The sequence below is a fragment of the Aspergillus viridinutans genome (genome assembly GCF_018404265.1).
Source record: "Aspergillus viridinutans IFM 47045 DNA, scaffold_3, whole genome shotgun sequence".
NCBI lineage: Eukaryota > Fungi > Ascomycota > Eurotiomycetes > Eurotiales > Aspergillaceae > Aspergillus > Aspergillus viridinutans.
The window spans coordinates 2,185,150-2,208,549 of record NW_025091219.1 but is presented as its reverse complement, the minus strand read 5'-3'; the positions used below and the strand labels follow the sequence as shown (position 1 = coordinate 2,208,549).

The 23,400-nt window shown below is 50.4% G+C and overlaps 7 protein-coding genes across 7 annotated transcripts; 4 read left to right on the top strand and 3 right to left on the bottom strand.

The window, feature by feature from the left end:
- Positions 1–3,724: 3,724 nt before the first annotated feature.
- Positions 3,725–4,554, top strand: Aspvir_005716 (KxDL motif-containing protein; the record flags this gene model as incomplete). Its single annotated transcript, XM_043268929.1, has 3 exons — positions 3,725–4,029; positions 4,106–4,258; positions 4,470–4,554. 3 exons carry the CDS (start codon positions 3,725–3,727, stop codon positions 4,552–4,554), a joined length of 543 nt encoding a protein of 180 aa, XP_043124864.1.
- Positions 4,555–6,337: 1,783 nt separating this feature from the next.
- Positions 6,338–8,987, bottom strand: Aspvir_005715 (AAA family ATPase SEC18; the record flags this gene model as incomplete). The annotated part of the gene is made up of 3 exons (XM_043268928.1): positions 6,338–8,209; positions 8,261–8,573; positions 8,629–8,987. The coding sequence occupies 3 exons, from the start codon at positions 8,985–8,987 to the stop codon at positions 6,338–6,340; spliced, it is 2,544 nt and encodes an 847-aa protein (XP_043124863.1).
- A 573-nt stretch (positions 8,988–9,560) lies between these two features.
- Aspvir_005714 (uncharacterized protein) lies at positions 9,561–10,731 on the top strand (the record flags this gene model as incomplete). The annotated part of the gene is made up of 3 exons (XM_043268927.1): positions 9,561–9,568; positions 9,629–10,411; positions 10,512–10,731. The coding sequence occupies 3 exons, from the start codon at positions 9,561–9,563 to the stop codon at positions 10,729–10,731; spliced, it is 1,011 nt and encodes a 336-aa protein (XP_043124862.1).
- Positions 10,732–10,915: 184 nt separating this feature from the next.
- On the bottom strand, positions 10,916–12,790 carry Aspvir_005713 (protein arginine methyltransferase RmtB; the record flags this gene model as incomplete). The annotated part of the gene is made up of 4 exons (XM_043268926.1): positions 10,916–11,666; positions 11,724–11,961; positions 12,025–12,435; positions 12,553–12,790. 4 exons carry the CDS (start codon positions 12,788–12,790, stop codon positions 10,916–10,918), a joined length of 1,638 nt encoding a protein of 545 aa, XP_043124861.1.
- A 559-nt stretch (positions 12,791–13,349) lies between these two features.
- Positions 13,350–14,792, top strand: Aspvir_005712 (Mo25 family protein; the record flags this gene model as incomplete). The annotated part of the gene is made up of 5 exons (XM_043268925.1): positions 13,350–13,451; positions 13,529–13,589; positions 13,680–14,155; positions 14,209–14,478; positions 14,553–14,792. The coding sequence occupies 5 exons, from the start codon at positions 13,350–13,352 to the stop codon at positions 14,790–14,792; spliced, it is 1,149 nt and encodes a 382-aa protein (XP_043124860.1).
- Positions 14,793–16,387: 1,595 nt separating this feature from the next.
- On the top strand, positions 16,388–18,922 carry Aspvir_005711 (putative TBC domain protein; the record flags this gene model as incomplete). The annotated part of the gene is made up of 1 exon (XM_043268924.1): positions 16,388–18,922. The coding sequence occupies one exon, from the start codon at positions 16,388–16,390 to the stop codon at positions 18,920–18,922; it is 2,535 nt and encodes an 844-aa protein (XP_043124859.1).
- Positions 18,923–20,259: 1,337 nt separating this feature from the next.
- Aspvir_005710 (uncharacterized protein) lies at positions 20,260–21,750 on the bottom strand (the record flags this gene model as incomplete). The annotated part of the gene is made up of 1 exon (XM_043268923.1): positions 20,260–21,750. One exon carries the CDS (start codon positions 21,748–21,750, stop codon positions 20,260–20,262), a length of 1,491 nt encoding a protein of 496 aa, XP_043124858.1.
- Positions 21,751–23,400: the final 1,650 nt, after the last annotated feature.

Genomic DNA, 23,400 nt, shown 5'->3' with positions numbered 1-23,400 from the left:
ACTGTTTCAGTTTCAGTTTCACTTTCGCGTCCGGGAGAGAGATCGTCGAATCGAAGGCCGAGTCCGAATCCGCAGATGTCCCGATGCTACTCCCCCCGATCTCACCATGTGGCCAAGGCAGGGGGCAAAGAAAAACTCCGGTTGATTAAGTTGACGATGTCTGTGTAACTACTGATTCAGGTGACGCGCAAGAGGAAGTGGGTGTTGCCTAGAAGCCGGAGGCGTGTAATCGGGAACTGAAGTCGCAGGGCAGGCAAGGATGTGGTCATGGTGCTTCCTTGTGTGCGTTCCGTTCTGTCTCCTTGCTTCTTCAGGACTTACCGGTGCCCTGCAGATCTGAGATGTTCGGACTGACTGACTGATACCTTGTCTTGTCAGCTGAGTTCGGAATGACATTTGTCCCACCAGTTCTGTACGCGATTCCAAACAGCTGTACCAATAGTGTATGGCCGAAAGTCGTGGTTACTGATCACCTGTAGCTGACAAAATGTTAGAACTGCAGGCGTGTACCTGTTGGCCATTCAGCGAAATACTGATCCTGGTCAGAAGGCCATATTGAAGGTTCCGTTCCATTTTTTGACCTTAGACCGCGGAGGTTGAAATCAGGTCTTCGCGGCAGGGAGAGCGTCCACACAATCGCGATGTGCACAGGCGCCCAAATGAGTTGCATATATGTTCTAGATAATCAGTCCAATACGGAGCCCTGCTTGATTTGGTACAAGTCGTTGCTGATCTCACATAAATAGACCTGGCCTTGATCGAGTGTATTCTAGAAACGACAAGAGGAACAGGTATTAGCATTGGCTTCTGTATCCATGGCACCTAGCGTGCTGGAGAGCCGATTGGTTTAAGCTGTATCAGGTCTGCTTGTGGCGGTGAGAAAGCAAAGGCACGATAGGCGAGTTCGACCCAACCCCACATTCATCACTTCCAAGCTGCATATTGGGCGAGTAAATCTAGGATCGTTGAGTGGAACTGAAAATTGCTTTGCAGGGTACAAGAACCCGTCTCGCTGGGAATGAAGCACCTTTCCTGCATGCTCTAGCCCGTTAAGAACAGACAAGGACACAGACCTCGGCGAGAATATTGGGCCAATGCGAACGCAGTCCGTAAATGACTTGTTACTTTCCCAGATAGATTGACGGGAAACGATCCCATGGCCGCGTCAAACCGACAGCTCAGGTAAAGCTAGATAGGTCGAGTTGAGTGGAAATGGTCCGCCAGAAGCAACCAAATTGCGGCCAGCTTCAGGGACGTTGAAGCCCTTCTTTGATACCGTCTCCATCAGCGCCTGGGATAAGGAAGGTAGGACCAGGAGGAAATGGATAGATGAAGAAGCGAGAAAAATAGCCGGTACCAGGGACTGCAAATGAGAAAAGTGTATCATGTGTTGGCCTCATCTGTGCACCTGCAATCCGGTTGGCCGAATTGTTGACTACCGGAGCAAACAGGATTATTAGTGCCTTCAGCATGGGGCTGCCTTCATTTTTCAGGCATACACTTGCTATCGTCCTAAAAGGATGAAGATCAGCCTAACCAAAGACATGAGGCATCAGGCATTTGCAGTAAGGCACCAAACTTGTAGAGTAATGACGATGAGCACATTACTATCGGAGCGAATGAAGGCTGTGCTTCACTTGGTGTTAATCCAGAGTGGCTTCGCTGTCGCCTCATCCAAGCCAGCGGTCCAGTCCAACATGGGAGCCATGCAATCAATTCGTTTGGTGTGCCAAGTCACTCCATGTTGTCATATTTTGTAAAGTGGTATTGAGCCCTCTTGTATCGTATAAGAATTATGGCTGTTGTTTGATGGACCTTTACCTTTCTAGGTCTTCGAGAGCGTTCGATCGAATGGGTCTTCTCGCCCTGCTGCTGTCTGCGAACTGCATGTACTTAGATGACTATTATTTTCTTCAGATCCACTTCCCCCCATACGCAGTCACGTTGGTGGCGTTTAGGGCGCTTGTCACTGCCTGAATCCTTCTCTTTCAATGATGTGATGCTCTTTTCACAGGTAATGATGGCACAGAGCCGCGGATAGGCGGATGGCTGGATCATCACAGGACCCAGCTTTTCGAATAATCCTCCAGGCCCTGCTTCCTCTAACTAAGAACAGGCGAATTAAAATTTGTTGGTTGCACGATCTTTGATGGAAGACCTCCGCAGCAGAGGTCACCCTATTTCCGGTTTGAAAGCGAGGCAAGGCACCTTGGTTGCTTCGATAAGGCATCCCTGACAAATTATTTCCACGAGTATTGTCGGCCTTTCGTCAATTCATGCAATGATGTCCAACGCTTATTGTCACTATTTTTTTTTCGAAAATTTCTGTTTTCCCTGTCAGCCGGTCATGGGTTTTGTCCTCAAGTCAAAAGAGGATGACTTATGAGACTAACTGAGCAGCAAGGGCGAATCCATAAAAGAATGGAGACAACCAAATAGCAAAAATAGCTGAGCGTCTCCAAGCACATTGGAATTCCTTTCCACCACATACAAGCACACCACTCCTTCATGAATGCAGCATTGTATCATTTGGGTGGGCAATATATTTCCCACGGATCGTGGATGAGTGCTACTCGGAATCAAATGAGCAGCAAATACAGCAAACCCAGTGGTAGCATCAGGGTTAAGTATTTCGTTTCTGCTGCTCCTCAAAGTCTCGTAGTAATGCAACCCTCACCATACTAGGGTCTCGTCAATCGAGATCCATGTTGTTCTTCCAGCCACCCAGCCTCCTGATTTTGGTGCAATGTGAGAGCCAATGACCGAGACAATGGGAAACGGACTGAGAGAGTGTTTTTTCTTTTTTTTTTTTTTCTCTCAAAAGCGAAGAGAAGAACGGGGAAGAGATATCGAATGGGAGTAAGAGGGTGTGGCAGGAAGAAGAAGGGGTCAAGGAAAAAGGTAGGAAGAAATTAGTCGGAGCTTCCGCTGAGATCCACGGAAGTTGGCATCTTTATAACCTCAAGTCACTCTTCACCCAGGCCTGCACTCCACTGCCTCCAATACATCCCAAGACACACGGCGGAAAATTGATTATCATAGAAATTCAATGCCCGATTGTATCGTTGCCACAGACAAGCGGAAGGTGATCCGTATGGAGGAGTATTAAGAGGGCTGGGCCAGTCTCCGTGTATCGGAATCTCCTCTCTTGAGTTTCGTCTTTCCACCCTAAGCGGGGTCGTCTCGGGAACAGGAGCGAATTGGCGGCCAGAGATTGAGTAACAGGCGGAATTGGGAGGTTAGGATTGGGGGAAGAAGAAGAGTTGGAAGGTCGAAGGTTGAGGGGGACAAGGAGAAGAGATTCCGGAAGGGGACAAATGCCTAAAATCTCCAATCCGCCATCACATCATCCTCGACCTCTCCCCACCCCCCCCCCTTTCCCCCTTCTCCATGGGTAATGGGCTTCCTCAATGGATCTTCCACCGGATGGATGACCTTCCGTCGAGGGCTATAAATACCCTCATCTTTTCTTTCATCATGAATCTTCCTCCTTCTTCCCTTTCCATTCCTTCATCCCAGGTCCTGATCTTCAACCCAAGCTTGACTATACTCCTCCTGGTCTCAGTCATATCACATCGCTACACACATTCGCCCTCTGAGCAAGTCAAAGTTCTCCTTGTGCATCAAGTATCCTTTGTGCTCGCCTCCGTGGTCGACTCCTCGCTGTCCTGTCTTGCACAAGATTCAGTCTATCCTTCCCTGTTGAGAGACCCATCATATCAGAATGGCTACCCAGCGTTACCAGCCTGCTGCACTTCCCATCAATGTGCCATCAAAAGCACCGGCTCCGGCCAGCCTCTTTCCTATCAGTCGGATCTCTGGATCTCCCCCAGACATTTCTGACACTAGCACCACCACGGGAAGCCGTGTCTCTGGTTTCAGCTACGGCAGCGGTGCTCTCAGCGGCGACTATGAGTCAAGCTCGGCGTCTTATTCGGGAATCGACGTCGTGGAAGTCCTGAGTGACCGTATGCAGGATGTTTTCGACCCGACCCCATTGGATCGAGGACTCGCAAAGCAAGCGCAAACGTGAGTATGACTGGAAGTACAACGCATTCGCGCGTCAGATTTGCATAAGTCGGTGCTGATGTCGTTTATACAACAGATCCGGCCAGCTCAACGCAAAGCAGCGAGAGCTTCTCGAATTACAAGCCCTCGCTCAGCGCCGTCTCAAGGGCGTCCGCACCAACTTTTCAGAGGGAATCAAGATTGCTCGAGAGACCAAGAGCGATCTTGAGTGGACTCAAAAACGTGTGAAGTGAGTCTCCATCCATTTTCTCCCTGTTGGCTCGTCCATGTGTTATCATCGTCGTCGGTTTCCGCTCCGCCGAAGCGGATTTCGATTCCCGCCGCGCTCCGCCGTTGTGCATATTCTTGGCACAGGCTGCATGGTCAGCAGCAAGATACATTTCGGGAGATCAGTGTCTATGGTGATTTGTGGAGAATGCTGACAGAAATGGCGTTCCTAGTGCATTGAAATCCAAGGCGGAGAAGGCATATCCCGATGAGTACCGACGAGCAGCGAAGAAATACACCTTCGACTATGAAAACTAGCTGTCTTACGGCGACCTCTGCGCTTGGATAACTCGACTTTTGACGACAGTGACGACTTTTGGGTTCAAAATTGGACGGCTGGTTAGGAATGGGATCGGCGCGATTGCTTTTTCTGTTTTCAAATCTGGGAAATTCGTTGTCAATATGCGTTCTGGGAGGTATATATTCTTGTGGGCTTGGCCACTCTGTTGTACATTCAAGGTTTACCACATGAACGAACTTGTCATTGTGCACTGACAGTTTCATCTGCCCCTTGATACCTTGATCCGCCGGCGGATGCTAGAGATTTCTGACGGCAACCGCAGTGACTGGGAATGCTCAGGTCCCGAATTAACGAATAATCGAAACCACAATAGCCGACGGAAGATGACAGATGCAAGCTTCAGCCGTTTCTCCCCGGAGAGGACAGACCGCACCGGAAGGAATGGACAGGCTTTACGATCCGGCTTATTTCAGTGCCCAGAGGGTTGTCGCGCGCTGGTCCACATTCCCGACGCCCTGTGGCTTTGATATCCAGGCAAAAAGGCAGAAGACATGACTGTTAAGAGCCACAGATCCATCAATGTCTCCTTCCTGGCATTCCGCATGGATCAAGATCATAGGATGCACCCAGGGCGAAAGACCCCCTCTGTTCCGCCGCCTCCACTTTCACTTCCGCCAGCGGACGTCTTCGCACCGCCTTTTTCTCCGCTCCGCCCTCCTTTTTCGATCGTTCTCCTTGCCGCTTTTGCGGGAGGACGAGCCCGAGGACAGCCCTAAGGTACACTATGACACTTTGGGCATGAAATTACACCTCGGACGCGTCTGGAGGAGCGCATTAGACGCGTAGAGACAGTAATCATTGATTCGCTCCTTGGTTGTAATGTAGGCAGCGATTGGCGCCCGATTGAAGTTGTAGAGCTTGTTCTTGAGACGTCCGTAGTCAAGTTCTCAGCCTTCCTAGGGTCTAGATGGGAAACGCGCGGTTTTCACCCACGTAGAAGCGTGGCCCATGGCTTCCTGTACGCGTCAGTCATAGCTCTGTGAATCACCTAGTGGCCACGAAGGATGAGCGATGTATCCAGAAGAGGAACCACGGTCAGATCTACGGGCGTGTCACTTGACCTGGAGTAGACATGTGAGGAGTTTACCTCCAGACATTCAAAAAGAATGATGAGAACACCATGCAAGAGAGAGCATAAGAGCCTTAATTAAGTTTTAGGATCGATAGTCCACTAGACTAGTAGAATGTGATGCGACTAGTCGATATAATGTGGGTGATGATAATGTGATTACCCCTGAATCAAGAAACCTGAAACAGGAAGACCACTATGGCTCTTGCGACATAGTCACGAACATGGAAGATCCCTTGAAGACATTGTTGAACGTCATGTGCCAGGATTGAATAATTAATTATATCATGTACTGTGTTCGCAGCTCAAGTTCAGGCTGTTGCTTCCGAAGTATTTGATGTGGATGTATATTCTGATCTGGAAAGCGTGTTATAATATTGGGCTACGATGGCTCATGTATTATAGACAGTAGAATACTGTAGTTCGTTAAGGTAGTGCTATGTCGCCTGAAGAGCGCAGACTGGAATCTTCAGGACATCACTTCGATTAAGGCTATCTTCTGGGGTTCTCAGCTCGACCAGTGGACGTTTCTACTCGATGAAAGGATGGAAGAAATAGGAAACATCTATATCATTCTGTACATGTCACCTCCCAGGGCCATGTCAATCTATACTATGTATAGAAGCGATTATGCTCGATATACAACAGCCAACGCAGCAGAAAGCAAAGGTCTATTGAAAAGTTCGCTCTTCCTCAATTGCCCGGTTGATGACGCGGACAAAACGGCCCACCTTGTCAGGATCCTGCTTCGCTGTTTCAATACCCAAAAGCACTTTCTTAACGCCAACGCCGATAGTTCTATCTTCGGTGATGCCACCAGCTTCTGCCAAAGCCTGCTCGATCTCAGAGGCATCAAATGCTCCGGACTGCTCCATGATATAACGCAGCTCGTCGTACGTCATCACGTTGGGAACCATGATATCCGAGTTGAACGAGTTATAGATGTCCAACTGTTTGAGCACAGCGCGCTCCGTTGTGGTGGCAAGGATCAGCAGCCGTCGGCCTTTGGTAGGCTGTTTTCTCAGGAAGACCATCAAAGTCTGAAGGAGAGTGTTGCTGAAACGAGGACCGATGGGGACCCAGTCGATGATTCTCTCGATATTGTCAACGACAACGACACTCGTGCGACTCTTGTAAGCATCATCGAAAATCTTGCTGATGTACTGAACCCTGGCCATTTCACTAAAGCCGACCATGTCCTCAGGGCTAATCAGCTTGATGAAGGGGAAACCGGAATCAATCGCAATTCGAGCGGCTAGAGCAGTCTTCCCACTGGCAGTGGGACCATGCAACAGAACAGAAAAGAGGGGCGAGGATTCAGCATTGCTGACTTGCTTCACGAAAAGCTCTCCTTCTTTGAGGATTTCGTTAATTGTAGGGGAGTAATGAATGATGCCGTACTGGATACGGCTCGAGAGCTGTTCCTCTGACACACCAAAAGCAGGTTGGACTTCATCCAGCGCATGGTGGAAATCGGCTCTGTTGACCTTCATGTTTACGACATCCTCGCTGATACCGGCCATAGTACCGACCTTGACATGCCGGGTAAAAGCAAACGAAGACGCAGACTTGACAAGGCCAGCAATTTCAGCGCCGGAGAAGTTTTTAGTAAGGAGAGCGAGCTCAGCCAGGTCAACGTCTCGATCCATGACATTGTTCTCCCTCATCTTCTGGGTGTGGATCTTCAGAATCTGAGCCCGTCCATTCTCATCTGGAAGAGAAATCTCCATGTGCACTTCAAGACGACCCGGCCGCAACAAAGCTTCGTCAATCATGTCCTTTCTGTTAGTCATACCGATCAGGAGGATATTGTTCAGCTGGTCAACACCGTCCAGTTTCGACAGTAGCTGGTTGACCACACTGTCCCCAACGCCTGTGCCACCGCCTGCTCCGCTGCCACGTTGCTTACACACAGCATCCAGCTCGTCGAAAATAATGATATGAAGCCCACTCTCCTCGCCCTTTTCTTTATATTCCTTTTCTGCATCGGCAAACAGCTTTCGAATGTTCTCCTCCGACTGACCGACAAACTTGTTCAACACTTCAGGACCGTTGATGACCTTGGGCTCCCTCGCGTTCAGCATCTTTCCAATCTGCCGTGCGATCAAGGTCTTACCCGTTCCGGGAGGACCGTAAAGCAGAATACCCTTCACGTGCTGGATACCAAGCTTTTCGACCAACCCAGGAGGGAAGATACGCGATGCAAACGCACGACGGAAGATTGTGCTGAACTCCGCGTCAAGTCCTCCAATCCCCATATCTTCGAACTTAAAGTCGGGTGTGATAATAGAGTTTGCTGCGGGGCGACGATTCGATGGCTTCAAGTTGATGCCCGTGCGCGCATCCTTGAAGAAAGTAATCTGAGTGTGCCTTGTCAAGATTCCTCTCGCCGTGGGGTCCGTCTCAATGCTTCCAGCAGCAGCCCCAGCTTTCTCCGATGTAAGGTCGACCCGCTGAACGGTCTTGATAGTCAAGAGCAGCGGTATGCTCTTATGATCCATCAAAATCTTCTGACCCGGAGAGAAGATCTGGTTCTCAAAGTTCTAGAGAAAGTTAGTACTGTGCAAAAGTCATCAACCCAAACGAGTATTTACCTTGATCACGGCGTTCGCTAACTCATCTTGGTCGTACGGAGTCTCGACCCTCTTTTTCCCAGCAAAGCCGACTTCAATATCTGTTGATCCGAGATAGGCTTGTCCGCCCTGACTGAACGGATCGTATATCTGAGCCTTGACTGAATCTGTAAAAGCAACGCCCGCCCATGTCCGCTGGGGATCCGACATGCTGATATGTCCAGGAGGGAAACCATCGAGAGGACGAGCAGAAAAGACATAGAGATCGTTCACAAGGAGTAAAAGGTCAAGTCCGTCGCGCGAAGGCGGGAAGTCCTGTGTTGAGACGGCAACACTACTTGTTGTTAGCTTGTAATTCCAGAACCCAACTTCACATGAACAAAACTTACAGGTTTCCAAACGTATACGAGTTGTCAGGGCTCTTCGCAGGTCGTAGCGTCCATACCTGGGCTGATGCACCGGGCGCCCTGCCTCCTACTGGGTTTCTTGGAGGTGCCTGCGAGTAACCTGGCCTGGGTGGCGGAGTTCCATAACCTCTTGAATGATTATACGCATCAGTCATCTGGACATCGTGGTCAAACTGATACGGCGATTGTTCATACCCTGCGCCACTCATCGGCGAATGGCCAGTGTCATACCCGTCTTTTCGTGGAAGTGGGGGACCTTGACCAGGACTCGCATTGCCTTGGGAGGAGGGGCGACCTGAGAAGGGATTCGGTACAGATGGATAGTTGTTGCGGTTGAACATGTTGGTTCTAATAAAGGTGGGACATTCGAGAACGATTCGATTAGGCGATGGTTGCGAGCCTGTTGTTGAGAGGCGGGGTGGACGATGAGACGCAAGTGTGGTTTAGGAACAGGAGTAGCTGACTGAAGGTTGCGGCGATCGTCAAGATAGCCTGTTTATGTGAGAAGGAATGTATGAGCCTTGTCAGAGGGTGGAGATGATATGTGTATTGAAAAGTCTAATCGGGGGGAGAAGAAGCATGAGACTTGAGCAATTTATGGAGAGAGATTACTTCGTAAGAGACGTGTGTATAACGTGGCGGGGGGTATCTACCTAAGAAGTTGGAGACAAGTCTGGAGTACCTAGGTAGATAGATACCTGAGGCAGGGTTACTCACTTTGCCAGAGATCCCAGATTAGCCACATCGGCCCGTGAAGCTCCGTTTTCGCCGATCGGTGTGGCTTAAGCTAGTGATGATCCACCCTTATCGCCTTGGGAGTTCTCTGGCAATTCGTTCGACTCTTCGGTTGTGTCCAGGCAGTTCGCTTGGGTTGATGCTGCGTGATTAGGTGCTCGTAGAGTACTCGATACATCATGCCTCTGTAAGTTCATTGAATTTGTTCTTATGCAATTCTACCGCGCATACTGAGTGCATTGAGCAGTCACCTACTCGGCAAGAAGTCATGGAACGTCTACAATCCGGAGAACATCGCCCGTGTGCGGCGTGACGAGGCTCAGGCTCAGGCTCGGGAGGAGGAAGAGGAACGTCGTATGCAAGAAGTTGATGCTGAGCGCAGAATTCAAATTCTCCGTGGCGAACGGCCCTCTACCCCACCACCCCCGCCCTCTGCTCCATCAGATACCCGACGAGACAGGACACATGGAGAGGATGCTGGAAGATATAGAAAGCGGAGGCGACTGGCAGGTGAAAATGATACGGATCGCGATATCAGACTCGCGAGGGAAGATGCTCAGCTGATGCTGGCGAAAAGGGAGGAGCTTGCTGTGTCCAAGACCAGCGATGCGCCGCTTTTAGACAGTACAGGGCATATCAATTTATTTCCTTCCGAGGCAGTGCGGAAACCAGCAGAAAAAAATCAAGAGGCGGAGAAGGAGGCAGCTGACAAGAACCGGAGTTATGAGGACCAATATACGATGCGCTTCTCGAATGCGGCGGGGTATCGACAGTCCGCTGGCCGAATGCCTTGGTACTCTTCGTCCAGTCGTGATGTTTTGGCGCCTGATGCTATGCCTGAAAAGGATGTTTGGGGCAATGGGGATCCGATGAGACAGGAGAGGGAGAGAGCCCGGCTGGATGCCAACGATCCACTTGCGGCGATAAAGAGGGGAGTTCGCCACCTGAAGTCGGTCGAACTTGAACGGAAGAAGTGGAACCAGGAGAGAAAGAGAGAATTGGATGCACTGAAAGAGGCACAAAGACGACGGTCGCGTCATCGCAGAAGGAGATCATCGTCAAGATCAAAAGCGTCGGACTCTGGGGATAGCCTTGAAAACTTCAGCCTTGACGCACCTAACAAACATAAGGACAAGGAATCGAGGAGCTCACACCGACATCGCTCGCATCGCCGCGAAAGAAGTCGCGATCGTGCTCGCGATCGTTCTTGCAAGCGACACCGTCACTCCCACTCCCATTCGCCCCGTCGTCGTAATCACCATGACCACGACCGAGGGGACGCTCGCGAGGCGCAGTCGCACAAACGCCATGCGTGACACCTTTCTTTATGGAAGCTTGATCTTGATGTGAATGATTTACGACGTTTGACCCCTACCATAGCTACCGATGGCTGAGCCAACTATAGTTGCTTCATGAGATTGTGCATTTGTTTTCGAAATTGAGCGTCTCTCTATTTTGAGCGGTATGTTGGTACCAATCAAGTATGAATCATGAATTACAATAATAGACAAAACTTTTGATTAAGCGTCATAACTCATTGGAGCGCCCATTTTTGGGCCCCCTGCTCGCCCGCTTGCGTGTCCCATTCGATGGTGATGTCCAGCGAGCGCGACCCTTCTTCTCTCTTCTGATAACCGACCTTGCCGGTGATGGTCTGACCCTTCTTTAGGGCGACTCCCTTCTTTCTCTCGCGATCAATCAGGAGAACACCCTGTTGCCAATGCGTCTCCGGTCCGTCAGGGCCTGTAGTGAAGGCGACGAAACCCTTTTTCTGCATGTCTGAAGGAACGGCGTTCTTCGGGATAGTAGAATCCCTAGAGGGCATGAAGAAAATATCAAACCAGATAGCGAAACCGTCGAGGGCGTCGATATCTTCCTTCAGAGTAACCTGGAACTCCTTCAGGAACGTGAGCTCCTCCACGGTGATGGTGTGCAACGGCAGTTCTAGGAAGACATCGGAATCACCAGGAATAGCCGCAGGCTGTACGCTACGAACAAGCGCGTCGTCGTAGATGTTCTTGCGCATGCTGCCCATCTTGAATCCGTACACATCGTCCCAGAATGAGATGTGCGACGAGATGAACTCGGAATCGGCGAACGGCGCAATACGTAGGGTGGCGTCTGAGGGTACCATCAGTCCTCCTGGAGCAAGATACCGGTCTCTGGCGTAAATGACCGAATCGAACATAGCCTCGAATAGAAGGCAGTAGCCCATCCATTCGGAGACGATGATGTCGACCTGGGGAACAGGCAGAGTGACTTCTTCAATCTTGCCACGGATGCATCTGATCTAATGTTAGATTCCGGTAGATGAATATCTGACGGGAAGCAGAAATACGTACGTGATCACATCGCCGAAGCCGTTGGTGTAGATGATCTCCTTGGCTCTGTCAATGATATTGGAATTGTCGACTGAGATGACCTTCTTGGCACCTGCTTTCGCGCAGAACATGGAAAGAATGCCAGTTCCACATCCGACATCTAAGACGACCTTGTCCTTGAAGAGATGCTTGTTGTCGTAAATGAAATCGCGATAGGAGTCAGTACGGACAGTATCCTTGAGCATGGACTCGTGGATGGCTTCAAAAATATAACAGTTAGGTAAAAAGCATATTCAGCTCGACAGGGCAGCGGAGAACTGACCATTGTACGAATAAGAAACGAAGTAATCTGAATCTGCCTCCTCAATCTTGCTCATCTTCTTGCCGGACGGGCCGCTGGGCGATGGTCCCAATTTCTCATCTTCCTTCGACAACTGTTCTTCCATTGACTTTTGCACGGCCATTCTATATTCAGTGAACTGGCTCTGAAGGCGTTCAAGGTCCTCCTGCAGCTCGATCACGCGGCGCTCTGCCTCAGTGGCACCGGCTGTCGCGGGTTCTTCGTCGTCGATATCGTCCAAGCTATACAAAAGGGCGTCGTCCTCAAGGACCGGCTTCAAGTAAGCCTCGTCCTCAAACTTATCTTTCGAAGAGACATCCGGGGTCGTGTTCCCAGCTTTGACTTGAGACCGGACATAATTGACTAATTTGATAGTACCGAGGAAATCCAAGTCTGATGTGGAACGTAACAGTTAGCTAGGATTTCTCGCAAACAATCATGATTATGCCCATATTAGGAGCATCAGAACAATAACGAGAACAGAGCGCCCCAACGATCGATATTACACACCAAGATCCTTTCGAATCTTCCGCAAGTCAAAGCCATGCTTGTCTTTAGACTCCTGGAGCATCGACTGTACATCGGGGTAGACCTTATCGGAAAACAGGCCAATTACCGGCTGTGTCACGTCATCAGGCTCAACATCTTCCCATCCCTCTTCGTTGCTGATATCCGAATCGTCTGAAGAGGTTGTCGAGAGGGCATCTTGGTCCCTTAAGGGACGGTCTGAGGGAATTGTGGCAGACATTGACTCAATTCAAATTTGGACAACGGCAATTCAATTTCTGCACTCCTAATTCTTAGAATTCTTGATTATTTGCACGGAATTGTGGCGACCAATGGACCATGTAAATATATGGACGGAGGGGTTCAAGCAATTGAGGGGACCAAAATCGGTACAAAAAAAAAAAAAAGAAAAAAAAATTGAGTTATCACAACAGAACCCGCTGGTTGCCCCGCCCAATGCTGGCTGGGTACTTTGTTTATCGGCACTCCGCCTGACACCAGCTCATCCCCCTCAGATCGATAGGGCAGATAACAAGTCGGAGCTGAGACAAACCTCATCGTCATCACCACCACCTTCTCCTTCTCCATCTCTTTTCTCCTTGTGCAGGCTCACCGCTTCGGCGCTTCCTTCAGTCGAGACAGAGCAAGTGTTCATATTACCCTTCTTCTGCTAGGGATCAATTGCTTACCCTGCATCTTTCACATGCACTGAACAGCTCATTGTCTCCCATCCTCTCCTTTGTTTCCTCTACACCAACCTTCCCTGTCCAATACATATTACATTATTTATATCAACGGAAATGGCTTTCCTCTGGCGGAATCGACAACGGCCGCCTTCTGACGTCGTCCGAACAATTAAGGAGCTATTGTTAAGACTAGGGGAAGCACCGGCAGCTGCCAAGGTCAGTCTCACAGGTTCCCTCTGCTTGTTTATGCCATACATTGTACGAATCTGCAGCTTGCTGACAGCTCCATACAGGTCGAAGATGACCTGGCCAAGCAACTTGCGCAAATGAAAGTGATCGTCCAAGGCACTCAAGGTTAGTGTAATGAGCGTGCACCATTGTCTCGCCGCATCGGCGCATTCTATGAAAGAGTAAGGTCATTATGCTGACTGCAGTCCGCTTTAGAAACTGAGACGACTCCGGAGCAAGTACATGCCCTGGTTCAAGCCACCGTCCACGAAGATCTGCTATACGAACTTGCCCGCAACCTCCGTCATCTTCCCTTTCAAGCCAGAAAAGATACGCAGATCATATTCTCTCAGATCCTTCGTTTTCGGCCCGGCCAGGCCACCAATGGCGACCCACCAGTCATTTCTTATATTGTACACAATCGTCCCGAGATCATTGTTGAGCTCTGTCGGGGATACGAATCACCCGAGAGCACAATGCCCTGTGGCGCCATCCTAAGAGAAGCACTCAAATTCGACGTGTGTGCGGCCATTATCCTATACGATCAGTCTACTGAGGGTCAACCCGCGATCAGATTGACGCAGGTCAACCCCGATATCCCTCAGAAAGGCAATGGCATCTTTTGGAGATTTTTCCATTGGATCGACAAGAGCAGCTTCGAAGTAAGCGCCGATTCCTTTACAACATTTAGGGTAAGCAACGCCTGTTATGATTGAAGTAGTCATAAGGAGTAACCATGACATAGGACATTCTCACTCGTCACAAGAGTCTTGTGACCTCCTACCTCACTACCAACTTTGACCTCTTCTTTTCCCGCTTCAATGCACTCATCCAATCGAGCTCCTATGTTACCAAGCGCCAGAGTATAAAGCTTCTCGGTGAGATTCTGTTGGATCGAGCCAATTACAGTGTGATGATGGCATATGTTGAAAGCGGGGAAAATCTGAAACTCTGCATGCAATTGCTGAAAGATGATCGTAAAATGATTCAGTACGAGGGGTTCCACGTTTTCAAGGTATGATCCCCTATTTCTCTGGCACGAACGATGGGCGGCGAATCCGTGAATTGCTGATGAGGAATGTGGCATAGGTATTCGTCGCAAATCCTAACAAATCGGTCGCGGTGCAACGGATTCTCATCAACAATCGGGACCGTTTGTTGAAATTCTTGCCTAAATTCCTAATGGATCGCACGGATGACGACCAGTTCACGGACGAGAAGAGTTTCTTAGTCCGTCAAATCGAGCTGCTACCTCAAGAGCCCATTGAACCAGCACGGTCAGCGCAGGAGCCATCCAGATCGCGAGTCAACACCGCCGCTGCGGCCTAGTGCATGGCCTTCTTGGAATGCCCCCTCTTGTTCACGTTCGTCACTACAGCAGGACTGTTTGTGTTGGACCAGCGTCCCTTATTGCATTGATGGCCTACTGGTATATGGCCTCCACGGAGTTATAGAGTGTGTTTCTGTATCTAGGACTCGGATAAAACGACGTTGACATGGATTATCACCGTAAACAGAAAAGCCACAACAAAAAGAACAGGAAGAGAGCAAAAGAGAGAGACCTGTGTCAGTCCTTGCGTTGAGGAAGGATTGTCAAGGGCTTGACCCCTTCAATAATATCACAAAATAATGATGCGGGAGAAAAGACCGGCAATAGTCTGTCGTAAGGGAGTAGTTTATTTGAGAGAACTTGGTTGTAGAACCAAGGATTTGGCCTAGTTGTTATTCAAGGGATATCTACCTTTTCTGTAGTGAGAGTAACCTCTTCCCTCGTGGCAGTACTGTGTTTAAGGTAATATAATGATTATGCTCCAGACTTTATTGCTCACATCACAATAACTTATCTTGTGGATTCAGATCGCACGGCTTCAAGAACCACCACTCCGAGTGAGATTCAGACCACAGTAACTATCTAGAGGTGACAAAATTCTACTAACTATGGATCGAAGCTGATTACTTCTTTCCTCTTCAAGTATAAGAATAATTAAAAGTATTACGTACGGAGAATTTCGTCAATAATATTCGGCTTCAACGAATTTCCGCGACTGACCCACCAGAGCGCGCGGCTTTTGCAGTCCCAAAGTGGGACATGTATGGAGTTCAACTGTACAATAATCGCTTTTTTTAGCCCCCCTATGATGATCCCTGCGTTGAATTTTCAACTGTTAGTCTAATTTTCCGGGTTCCTCTTGGTACCTAGCTAAGCGAATTTTCCTTTTTTTTTTTTTTTTTTTTAAGTAGTATCAAAGACTGTAGAAGACACGAGTTCTGGAGGAGAGGTAGCCTTGCTGCCTGAGGATGGCGAGACGGAATTCGTTCCTCAAAGAAAGAAGGATGATGCGAAACCAGAATAGTAAGCGTCCGTTTTGAGTTGCATAGAACATTCAGCACATCTAGATACCTGTCTACCTCTCCATTTCGACTATCGACTCCTCCCTAGATTCGACTCAGAGCAGAAGTGAAGCTTATTCCTCCTTGCCAAGCATCCAGGGAGCCGCGGTACTACATCTAGTCACCACTACACTAAGTGCTCGCTAGCCTCGTCAGTCTCTTCTTTATTACCTCTTATTATTCCATATTCATCCTCCTTGACAGGGAGGTCGGTCATGTTCAATCCCTTGGGCCATTGTCATTCATTTTCGCTCCTTTTATCGCCCAAGTACCCCGATCTGGTATTCTTCGTGCCCAACATCCTGCAGAATCCAGCGAGATCGAGTTAATTGCGTTCGCCTCCCCAAAGCGCCCCCCTCGCCGTCGTCCTCGTCCCCGCCTGCCTGCCTGCCCTCCCCTTTTGAAAACAAATTTGTCTGTACTTCCCGATTCAAAACGAACGGAAAAGAATCCATAAAATCACGGTCGCTACGATTCCAATCACCCCAGATGCTGCAAGTCATGCCAGGATAAATCGATCGGCGATAATGATCATGGGGGACCAACGCTCTTCTTCGGTGCCTGCCGTCGTCATGACGGAACCGGACTCGACCATCTCTGCCCTGCGCTACGAGGACACCGTCGCCCTCGCAGACTCTGGGGCTATCCGATCCGCCTCGGTTCCTACTCCGCACGACTACGTGATATGTTCAGAGAAGCGATCGGCGTCAACGAGCGCATCATCGTCAGAAAACCAGGGGAACAAGTTCGAGTCGGTTGCATTGGTGTCGCATCAGAACAGCAGTGCGGAATCGGGCCTCGCGCCCTCCTCGGTGTCGGTCGCAAAGGAAAAGAGGCTGACGCCGCCGGAGGACAACCATTCTACTTTCAGCCGGCGGTCGTTGCGCAGTATTCCCAGTATCATTGTCAATGATGCTGGGTCGCGCCCCGGGTCTCGGCCTGGATCGCGGCCGGGCTCTCGACCGGGGTCTCGGTGGTCTGAGCGCAAATGGAGCGCTTTGAGAGGGAAACGGTCTGGAGAGTTTGACAGGAGGCCGGAGTCACCGCCGCCTCCGCCTCAGATTGAGAGACCGTTCAATAAGATCTCGCTTAATATCCCGAACGGTTCACTTGACGGCCTCGGACCGCAGTCCATGCGATTTTCGAAACGTGGTAGTCTTATCAAGGAGGAGGATAGGCAGCGCCTCCAGCGCGAGATCTCGAAGCATGAACTGCCACAGCCAGATGAGTCGCAGACAGCGGCAGAATCTTCAATGGAACAGTCAGAGCAGAACGAGACGGATGAAACAAGCGCATCAGCGACTGCACCGGAGGAAAATAGTGCGGAGCCAGAACTCTATGGGGCGCGAAGACGCCGGACGAAGCCATTGTCGTATTTGCGAGCGAGGCACAGCAGCGTTCCGAGCAGAGCGATCTCGGCCGACGAGGACATGCTTTCGCGCCGAGTCAGGTTGATGTATGAGAAAGGCGACGAAAATGTGACCGATTCGGAGGTGGCCAAGTCCCTTGCAATGGAGAATGCAGTGCTGTGGGAGGAAGTTGCTCCCACTCCAACGGAGGCCTCCGCCGTCTCTGGACGCAGCGCGAGTGGTGGGGAGTCGTCGGTTGGGCCTGACAGCAGCAATGGTTCTGGCCCGAAGAGGGAGCCCCACGAACTTGCCGGTGGTATTGAATACTGGCAGAATATCAAGGCAGGTGATGTTGATCGGTACGGCTTCATTCGGAGTACTACGTTCAACTCGGCGGACGGCACGGAGCATAGCCCCATCCAGCGCGTTTCTACCAGCCTACTTCTAGCATCAGAGACACCGCGACGAAAACATTCTATCCGACCTCCGTCAGCCCTGGCGGGCAACCGATCTTTTTCGGGCCGATCACCGACACGTAAGATATCCGCGCCATCTATGCGCCCATCGTCATCGCAAAGCACGTACAGTTCCACTCTCCGACGGTCAACGTCTCGATTCCGCCAGGCGGCTAATCATCTTCCGCACAATCGCGATCGTCGGTTTAAGGATGAGGCGCGTGACATGCTCACACTTCCGAGCGACGCGGCGGCCTCTGGAACGGGACGGGACTCCGCCATTGCACGCGCGATGCGCAAGAAAGAGTGGGAGCGTGAGGACAAGTGGACCAAGATGGCCAAGCCTACGCGGCGAACCGCACTCGGTGGCGGGATGACTTTCGAATTCGACACGCAGAGTACCAAGCTGATCGAGCGGACATGGAAGGGTATACCCGACCGATGGCGCGCAACGGCCTGGTACGCATTCTTAGAGGCAAGCGCCAAGCGGCGCAGCGACAGCCCGACGGAGCAGGAGCTTGTCGAGGCTTACAATGAATTTCAGCTCATCTCGTCCCCTGACGATGTACAGATCGACATTGACGTCCCGAGAACGATAACCAGTCACATTATGTTCCGCCGCCGTTATCGTGGTGGCCAGAGGCTGTTGTTCCGCGTTCTGCATGCAATGTCCTTGTACTTTCCTGATACTGGCTATGTACAGGGTATGGCGGCGCTTGCGGCGACCCTCCTCGCCTACTACGATGAGGAGCATGCGTTCATCATGCTTGTCCGACTGTGGCAGCTCCGAGGGCTGGAGCGCTTGTACCAATCTGGATTCTCTGGTCTGATGGAAGCCCTTGGTGACTTTGAACGAGAATGGCTTGACGCTGGCGAAGTCGCCGTGAAGCTAAACGAACTGGGAATCCCGCCCACCGCGTACGGTACCCGCTGGTATCTCACGCTGTTCAATTACTCCATCCCCTTCCCCGCGCAACTCCGCGTATGGGACGTCTTCATGCTCCTTGGCGATGCGGAGGAACCGCCCGGCAAAGGAACCATCAAGTCCGAGGCACAAGTCACAAGCGCGTTCGGCAGGGGCCTGGATGTCCTCCATGCCACGTCCGCCGCGCTCATCGATGGGATGCGGGAGATCATCCTGGAGTCGGACTTTGAGAATGCCATGAAGGTCCTCACTAGCTGGGTCCCCATTCAAGATGTGGAACTTTTCATGCGAGTCGCCAAGGCTGAATGGAAAGTTCATCGACGCAAGAAGGGGGGATGAAAGCGTGAAACCCCTCATTCATCTACCCTCAACCAGACAACCGCATATCCTAATACTCAATTACTTGCATCGCACCTATAATCCTCCCTACACGTTCGCGCTGCACCACCAGTCATATAATCCATCCACACGATTCCTTTGATGACCGAAGACCCACCATGGGGTTTTGACGAACCGTCTCTCTCATATATAATATATTCTCACGGCCATTGCATTGCTTTTGAGAGGGCAAGACAGGATTTCTCTCGTCTCAAACGTCTAGGAGTCCATTTATCTCACCACCGCCGAATGACTTTCTCTGACAATCCACCGAAGGATAATAATCAACAAGCCCTTCAGGCTACTTCCCCGAGACAATCCTACTACATTACCATCACTCCTAATACCCTTTTCCGCCAACGGATATAATAGGTCAACGGCGGTCACGTGAGCCACCTCAATATAAATATCATACTACCGCAATCACTCGCTTCATTCCTCGTTCCCCTAGGGTACCCCCCTCACTACTTCATTCACAACCTCATTCCTTTGTCTGGTATCTTTTCTTTCAGGCTACATTCATTCTGTCCCTCACTCTCTCTCTGGGGTGTATCTCATCCTCTCCCTTTTCTTTCCTGTCGTGCTCTGTCTTGCCCCTTCATTTCCGTCCTGACATTTATCAACTCGTGGTCCAGACCGTCTATACACGTTTTACAGTCGTCCCTTGAAGCAAGGGCACATCCTAGTCTGTTTTGATTCTAATCCTGATACCCCAAGCAAGGCCCATCTTGTCATATCGTTAGGTCACTATATGTGCCTGTCTCGTACAGACTTAATCAACAGTATTCTTGTCCGTCACCCAGGTTGTAAGCGTAATCTTTTCGGCTTATTAAACGGTTGAACAAATTCTTCAATAGATCAGCCGCTTGATCTAATGGTAACGGCATTTATCTCATTCTATGTGCTCCAATTACTTTTGTACAAGCCACAATTCCCAACATGAGGACACTGTGCGGAACAGTCGTGAGACTGACAGGACACCAATGGCGCCAGATTGCGCTATCTGCTATACATATCACCATAGACCTGCGAAAATGGATGTGCATGCTCACAACAATGTTGAACATAACCCAAAAGAATCGGGTACTGATGAAAGGATATCACCTAGGTGGCGAGAAGCAACTTTTAGCACAATAAAAATGTCAAGAAATTCATCACGTCGTCTCTATGGAGGAATAAATTAGTCCGTGAGCCCCACATCGATCTATCTGGTTGCCAGTTTTATGTGAAAGGCCAAGATCAAATAGTGTTAACTTTCGAGAATATCTGCCACGAGCGGGCTCTGGTCTGTCGTTGAACTAAGGCTGAGAAGAAGTTCCAGCAGCATCTTCAGCTCTGCTGGAATTGTTGACATTGTCAGACATGTGGGAAGCCTGATACCGAACGCCTACGCTGTCGGATGGTATATCTCCACCATTCAATTCCTTTGTAGGGCTAAAGTCACCCGACGGTTGATTCGAGCTCGACGTGCAAGGCTTCTGATGTAACGAATCATTACCTTGGTTAGCGTCACGATGGTCTTGCATTCGCGAATCAAGCGAGCTAGATGCATCACTGCGCTGGCGGTAATGGGCTCGAGAATCTGGCGGTTGATTGCTGGCGATCGGGGAGCCAAGCTGGGAGGACGGCAACGAAGAGGAGGGAGCGTCCGAGGGACGTGAGGATGGAAGAGGAGCCGGCTGATGGGGAATCTGAGACTTTCTTTTTCGACCAGGGGGGCTCTGGTATTCATAACGGCGCTGCGTCTGAGCAATGGATATCACGGGGGAGTCATGTTGGTTCTTTCCTGGAGGGGGTTGGCCCGGTGGGACCCAATGGTGAAAATATAAGGATGGAGGAGAATGCCGTGGCGGATGTTCTTGTTTGACTCCCGCCGCCGGAGACGGAGGAACTGAAGAGCCATTTACATACTGTGCGTTACTAAGTGTGAGTGGGACATGCTGCAAATATGTTTCGCCGTTGATCCGAGACAAAGATGAGGCGGTGGCCTTTCCACGGCCGCTTGATAGGGGAGGACGTCCGAAAGACTGGCTGCTGGGAGAACGTCCATGGGTAGGGAGAGGCTGAGACAGCACGGGACCAGGAATCGGCTGCTGCTGTGGTGGAAGGCTCGCGTACGGGGTTGGTGGAAGGACTCGCGAGTCACGTCGAATGTCTGCAGGGATTGCCAAAGGTGGATGCCGCTGGGACAGTGAGGGTGGCGGCGGTAGGTCAAGTGCAGATGGCTGTTGCTGGTGCAGAGGAGCTGAATGGTGTGAAGGGGGAGGTGGCCCATTACTGCGCGTGCCAGGATTCTGGGACGCATACTGCTGTATCAATTCGATAGCAGACTGGGGAAGGCTGCCGCCAGTGATTCCGGCGAAGATGAGCGGAATCATTTGAGGTGGAACTCCCGACTGCAGCGAATCACGAAGCATGCTTTGTTCGATCTTCCGCTGCTCTAATCGGAGAGACTCCTGGCGTGTTTTTTCCTCTTCTTGCAATCGGCGATCTTCCTCTGCTTTAGCATGAAGCCATTGGCGTAAGTCCTCCGGGGAGCTCCATCCCGGCGGCGCGGGCGGTAATTGGCTCATAGGCGCCATGTTGGAGCGGCCAACATCCGGTTGGAGATTAATTGACGATGGAGGAGGCAATCCTCTGCGCAAAGTCTTCGGAGACGTAGCGGTAGCAGAGGCGGCGGGAACAGTAGGCGGGGAAGACCGCGGGGTGGGAACAGATTGGCGGACAATAGCGTACTCATGAGGACCTTTGATCCTATTCTGAGCGGAAGGTTTCAGGGTGAGCAGCATGTCTCCGATGAGACACTTGGAAGCTTGGCGAGGTGGGGGAGGGCAGATGAGTAGAAATGAGCGCAATAACTTGTCTAGTCCAAACACTGGTCTGGCAGCATCGGCAAGAGCAGTAAAGCTGCGAGAAATGGCCTGGACAGGCTGCGACTGGGCCTATCTATCTGTCGACGTCAGCAAGCGAGAGTCTCTGGAGTGCACAAAGAGAGGATGGTCCCACACCAATCAGTGGCATCAAATGAGCTGGGATGCAAACGATCGACCACGGATACAGCAATGCATAGCGGACGGGAGCAGGATATGACCCAGATTGGGTAAGGGCTAGGGGTCGACGTCTGGGAAGAACCAAGCCAGAGGGAGGGGAAAAGCAGAAGAATTGCGGACAAGGGATGAGGGATTGAACTGATTGTATATGATGTTCGAGAAAGAAAGAAAGAAATATGAATAATAGGACAACGCCCCAGATCAACAAAAGAGGAAGGACCCAAAGAGGGAAAGTTCAACTTACCCGAACAGGCCAAGTTCCCGTCCGCAACTGCCAGGTCGGGAAATCAGTGGAGTTTGTTTGTTTCCTTAGGAGTTTGACTAAAATATTATTAATATTACTTATGTATGTACGGAGTAGTATCAATTATTAATACTTTGCAGCCCCGAGGTGTTCGGGAAGATGTGGGTAAAGCTTTCTCAAATAATCCTTCAGGATTGTCATCGTCGAATCTTTTGCAAGCTGTCCTTTATCTACACTCTCGAAAGCCACGGAAAATACACGAGTCTGGAGTCTTATGGTTCACCCGGAGTGGAGACTAGTCGCCCATTGCGTAGGTCTGGCGCTCTGTGATGACGACGAATGTGGGAAAAGGCCGGGGCTAGGCAAGTGTCTATCGATTGGAGGCGTTTCTTGCAGGAGTACGTAGGCAAGAAAGACGAAACCAATCATCCTTGCCGATTGTCTTTCTTGTTGGTGTTGAATTCTACGACAGGAGTGTGTAAGAGAGAGAGAAGTGCTGAAGCGGGACGGTCCGAGGTGAGATACACCTTTCGCAAAGACGAGTACTCGGTATTGGAAATTTGGAATAAGTCCCTTATGAAGTGAGAATAGCTATTCTTCGTAATGGCGGATAACCTACTTCACATTATTGACGACCGAATTGACCAAGGAGATATCGCATATATGTGCTTCCCGTGCTTCCCAAGAACTAGGTAGATACCCCTCCTGTCATACTGCAGCAAGACCATGATAGTTGATACATGCTCAATCTCAACTTGGCGATCGCAATCAAACTCAATGCTTGTTTTCTGTTCTTAAGGGTTTCTTGATATCTTTACTCTCACAAAAGTTTCGTCTGAGTTTCCCCGATGGCTTGGGGCAAAATGTTGATGCCTGGGCTCTGGAGTTTCTCGGTGATAGTATCGGAGCCGACGTGGATCGGTAGCAATTTCTACCTAGTTTAGTGTATAGGGTTAGGAGGACCATACAGTTTATAGTTAGTATTGCAGTAGCTCCAAAGCCTCCAATCCTTAGCTGGCCATTAGTGCCGGCTTAGCGCATACCCCACTCTGCCAAAGCGGGTTAGTTGTGCCATGCATCGACGAATGAGACAGAAGGGAGGCTTGAGACCCCTGTACGGAGTAGAATCAACCTTCTCAAGGAAG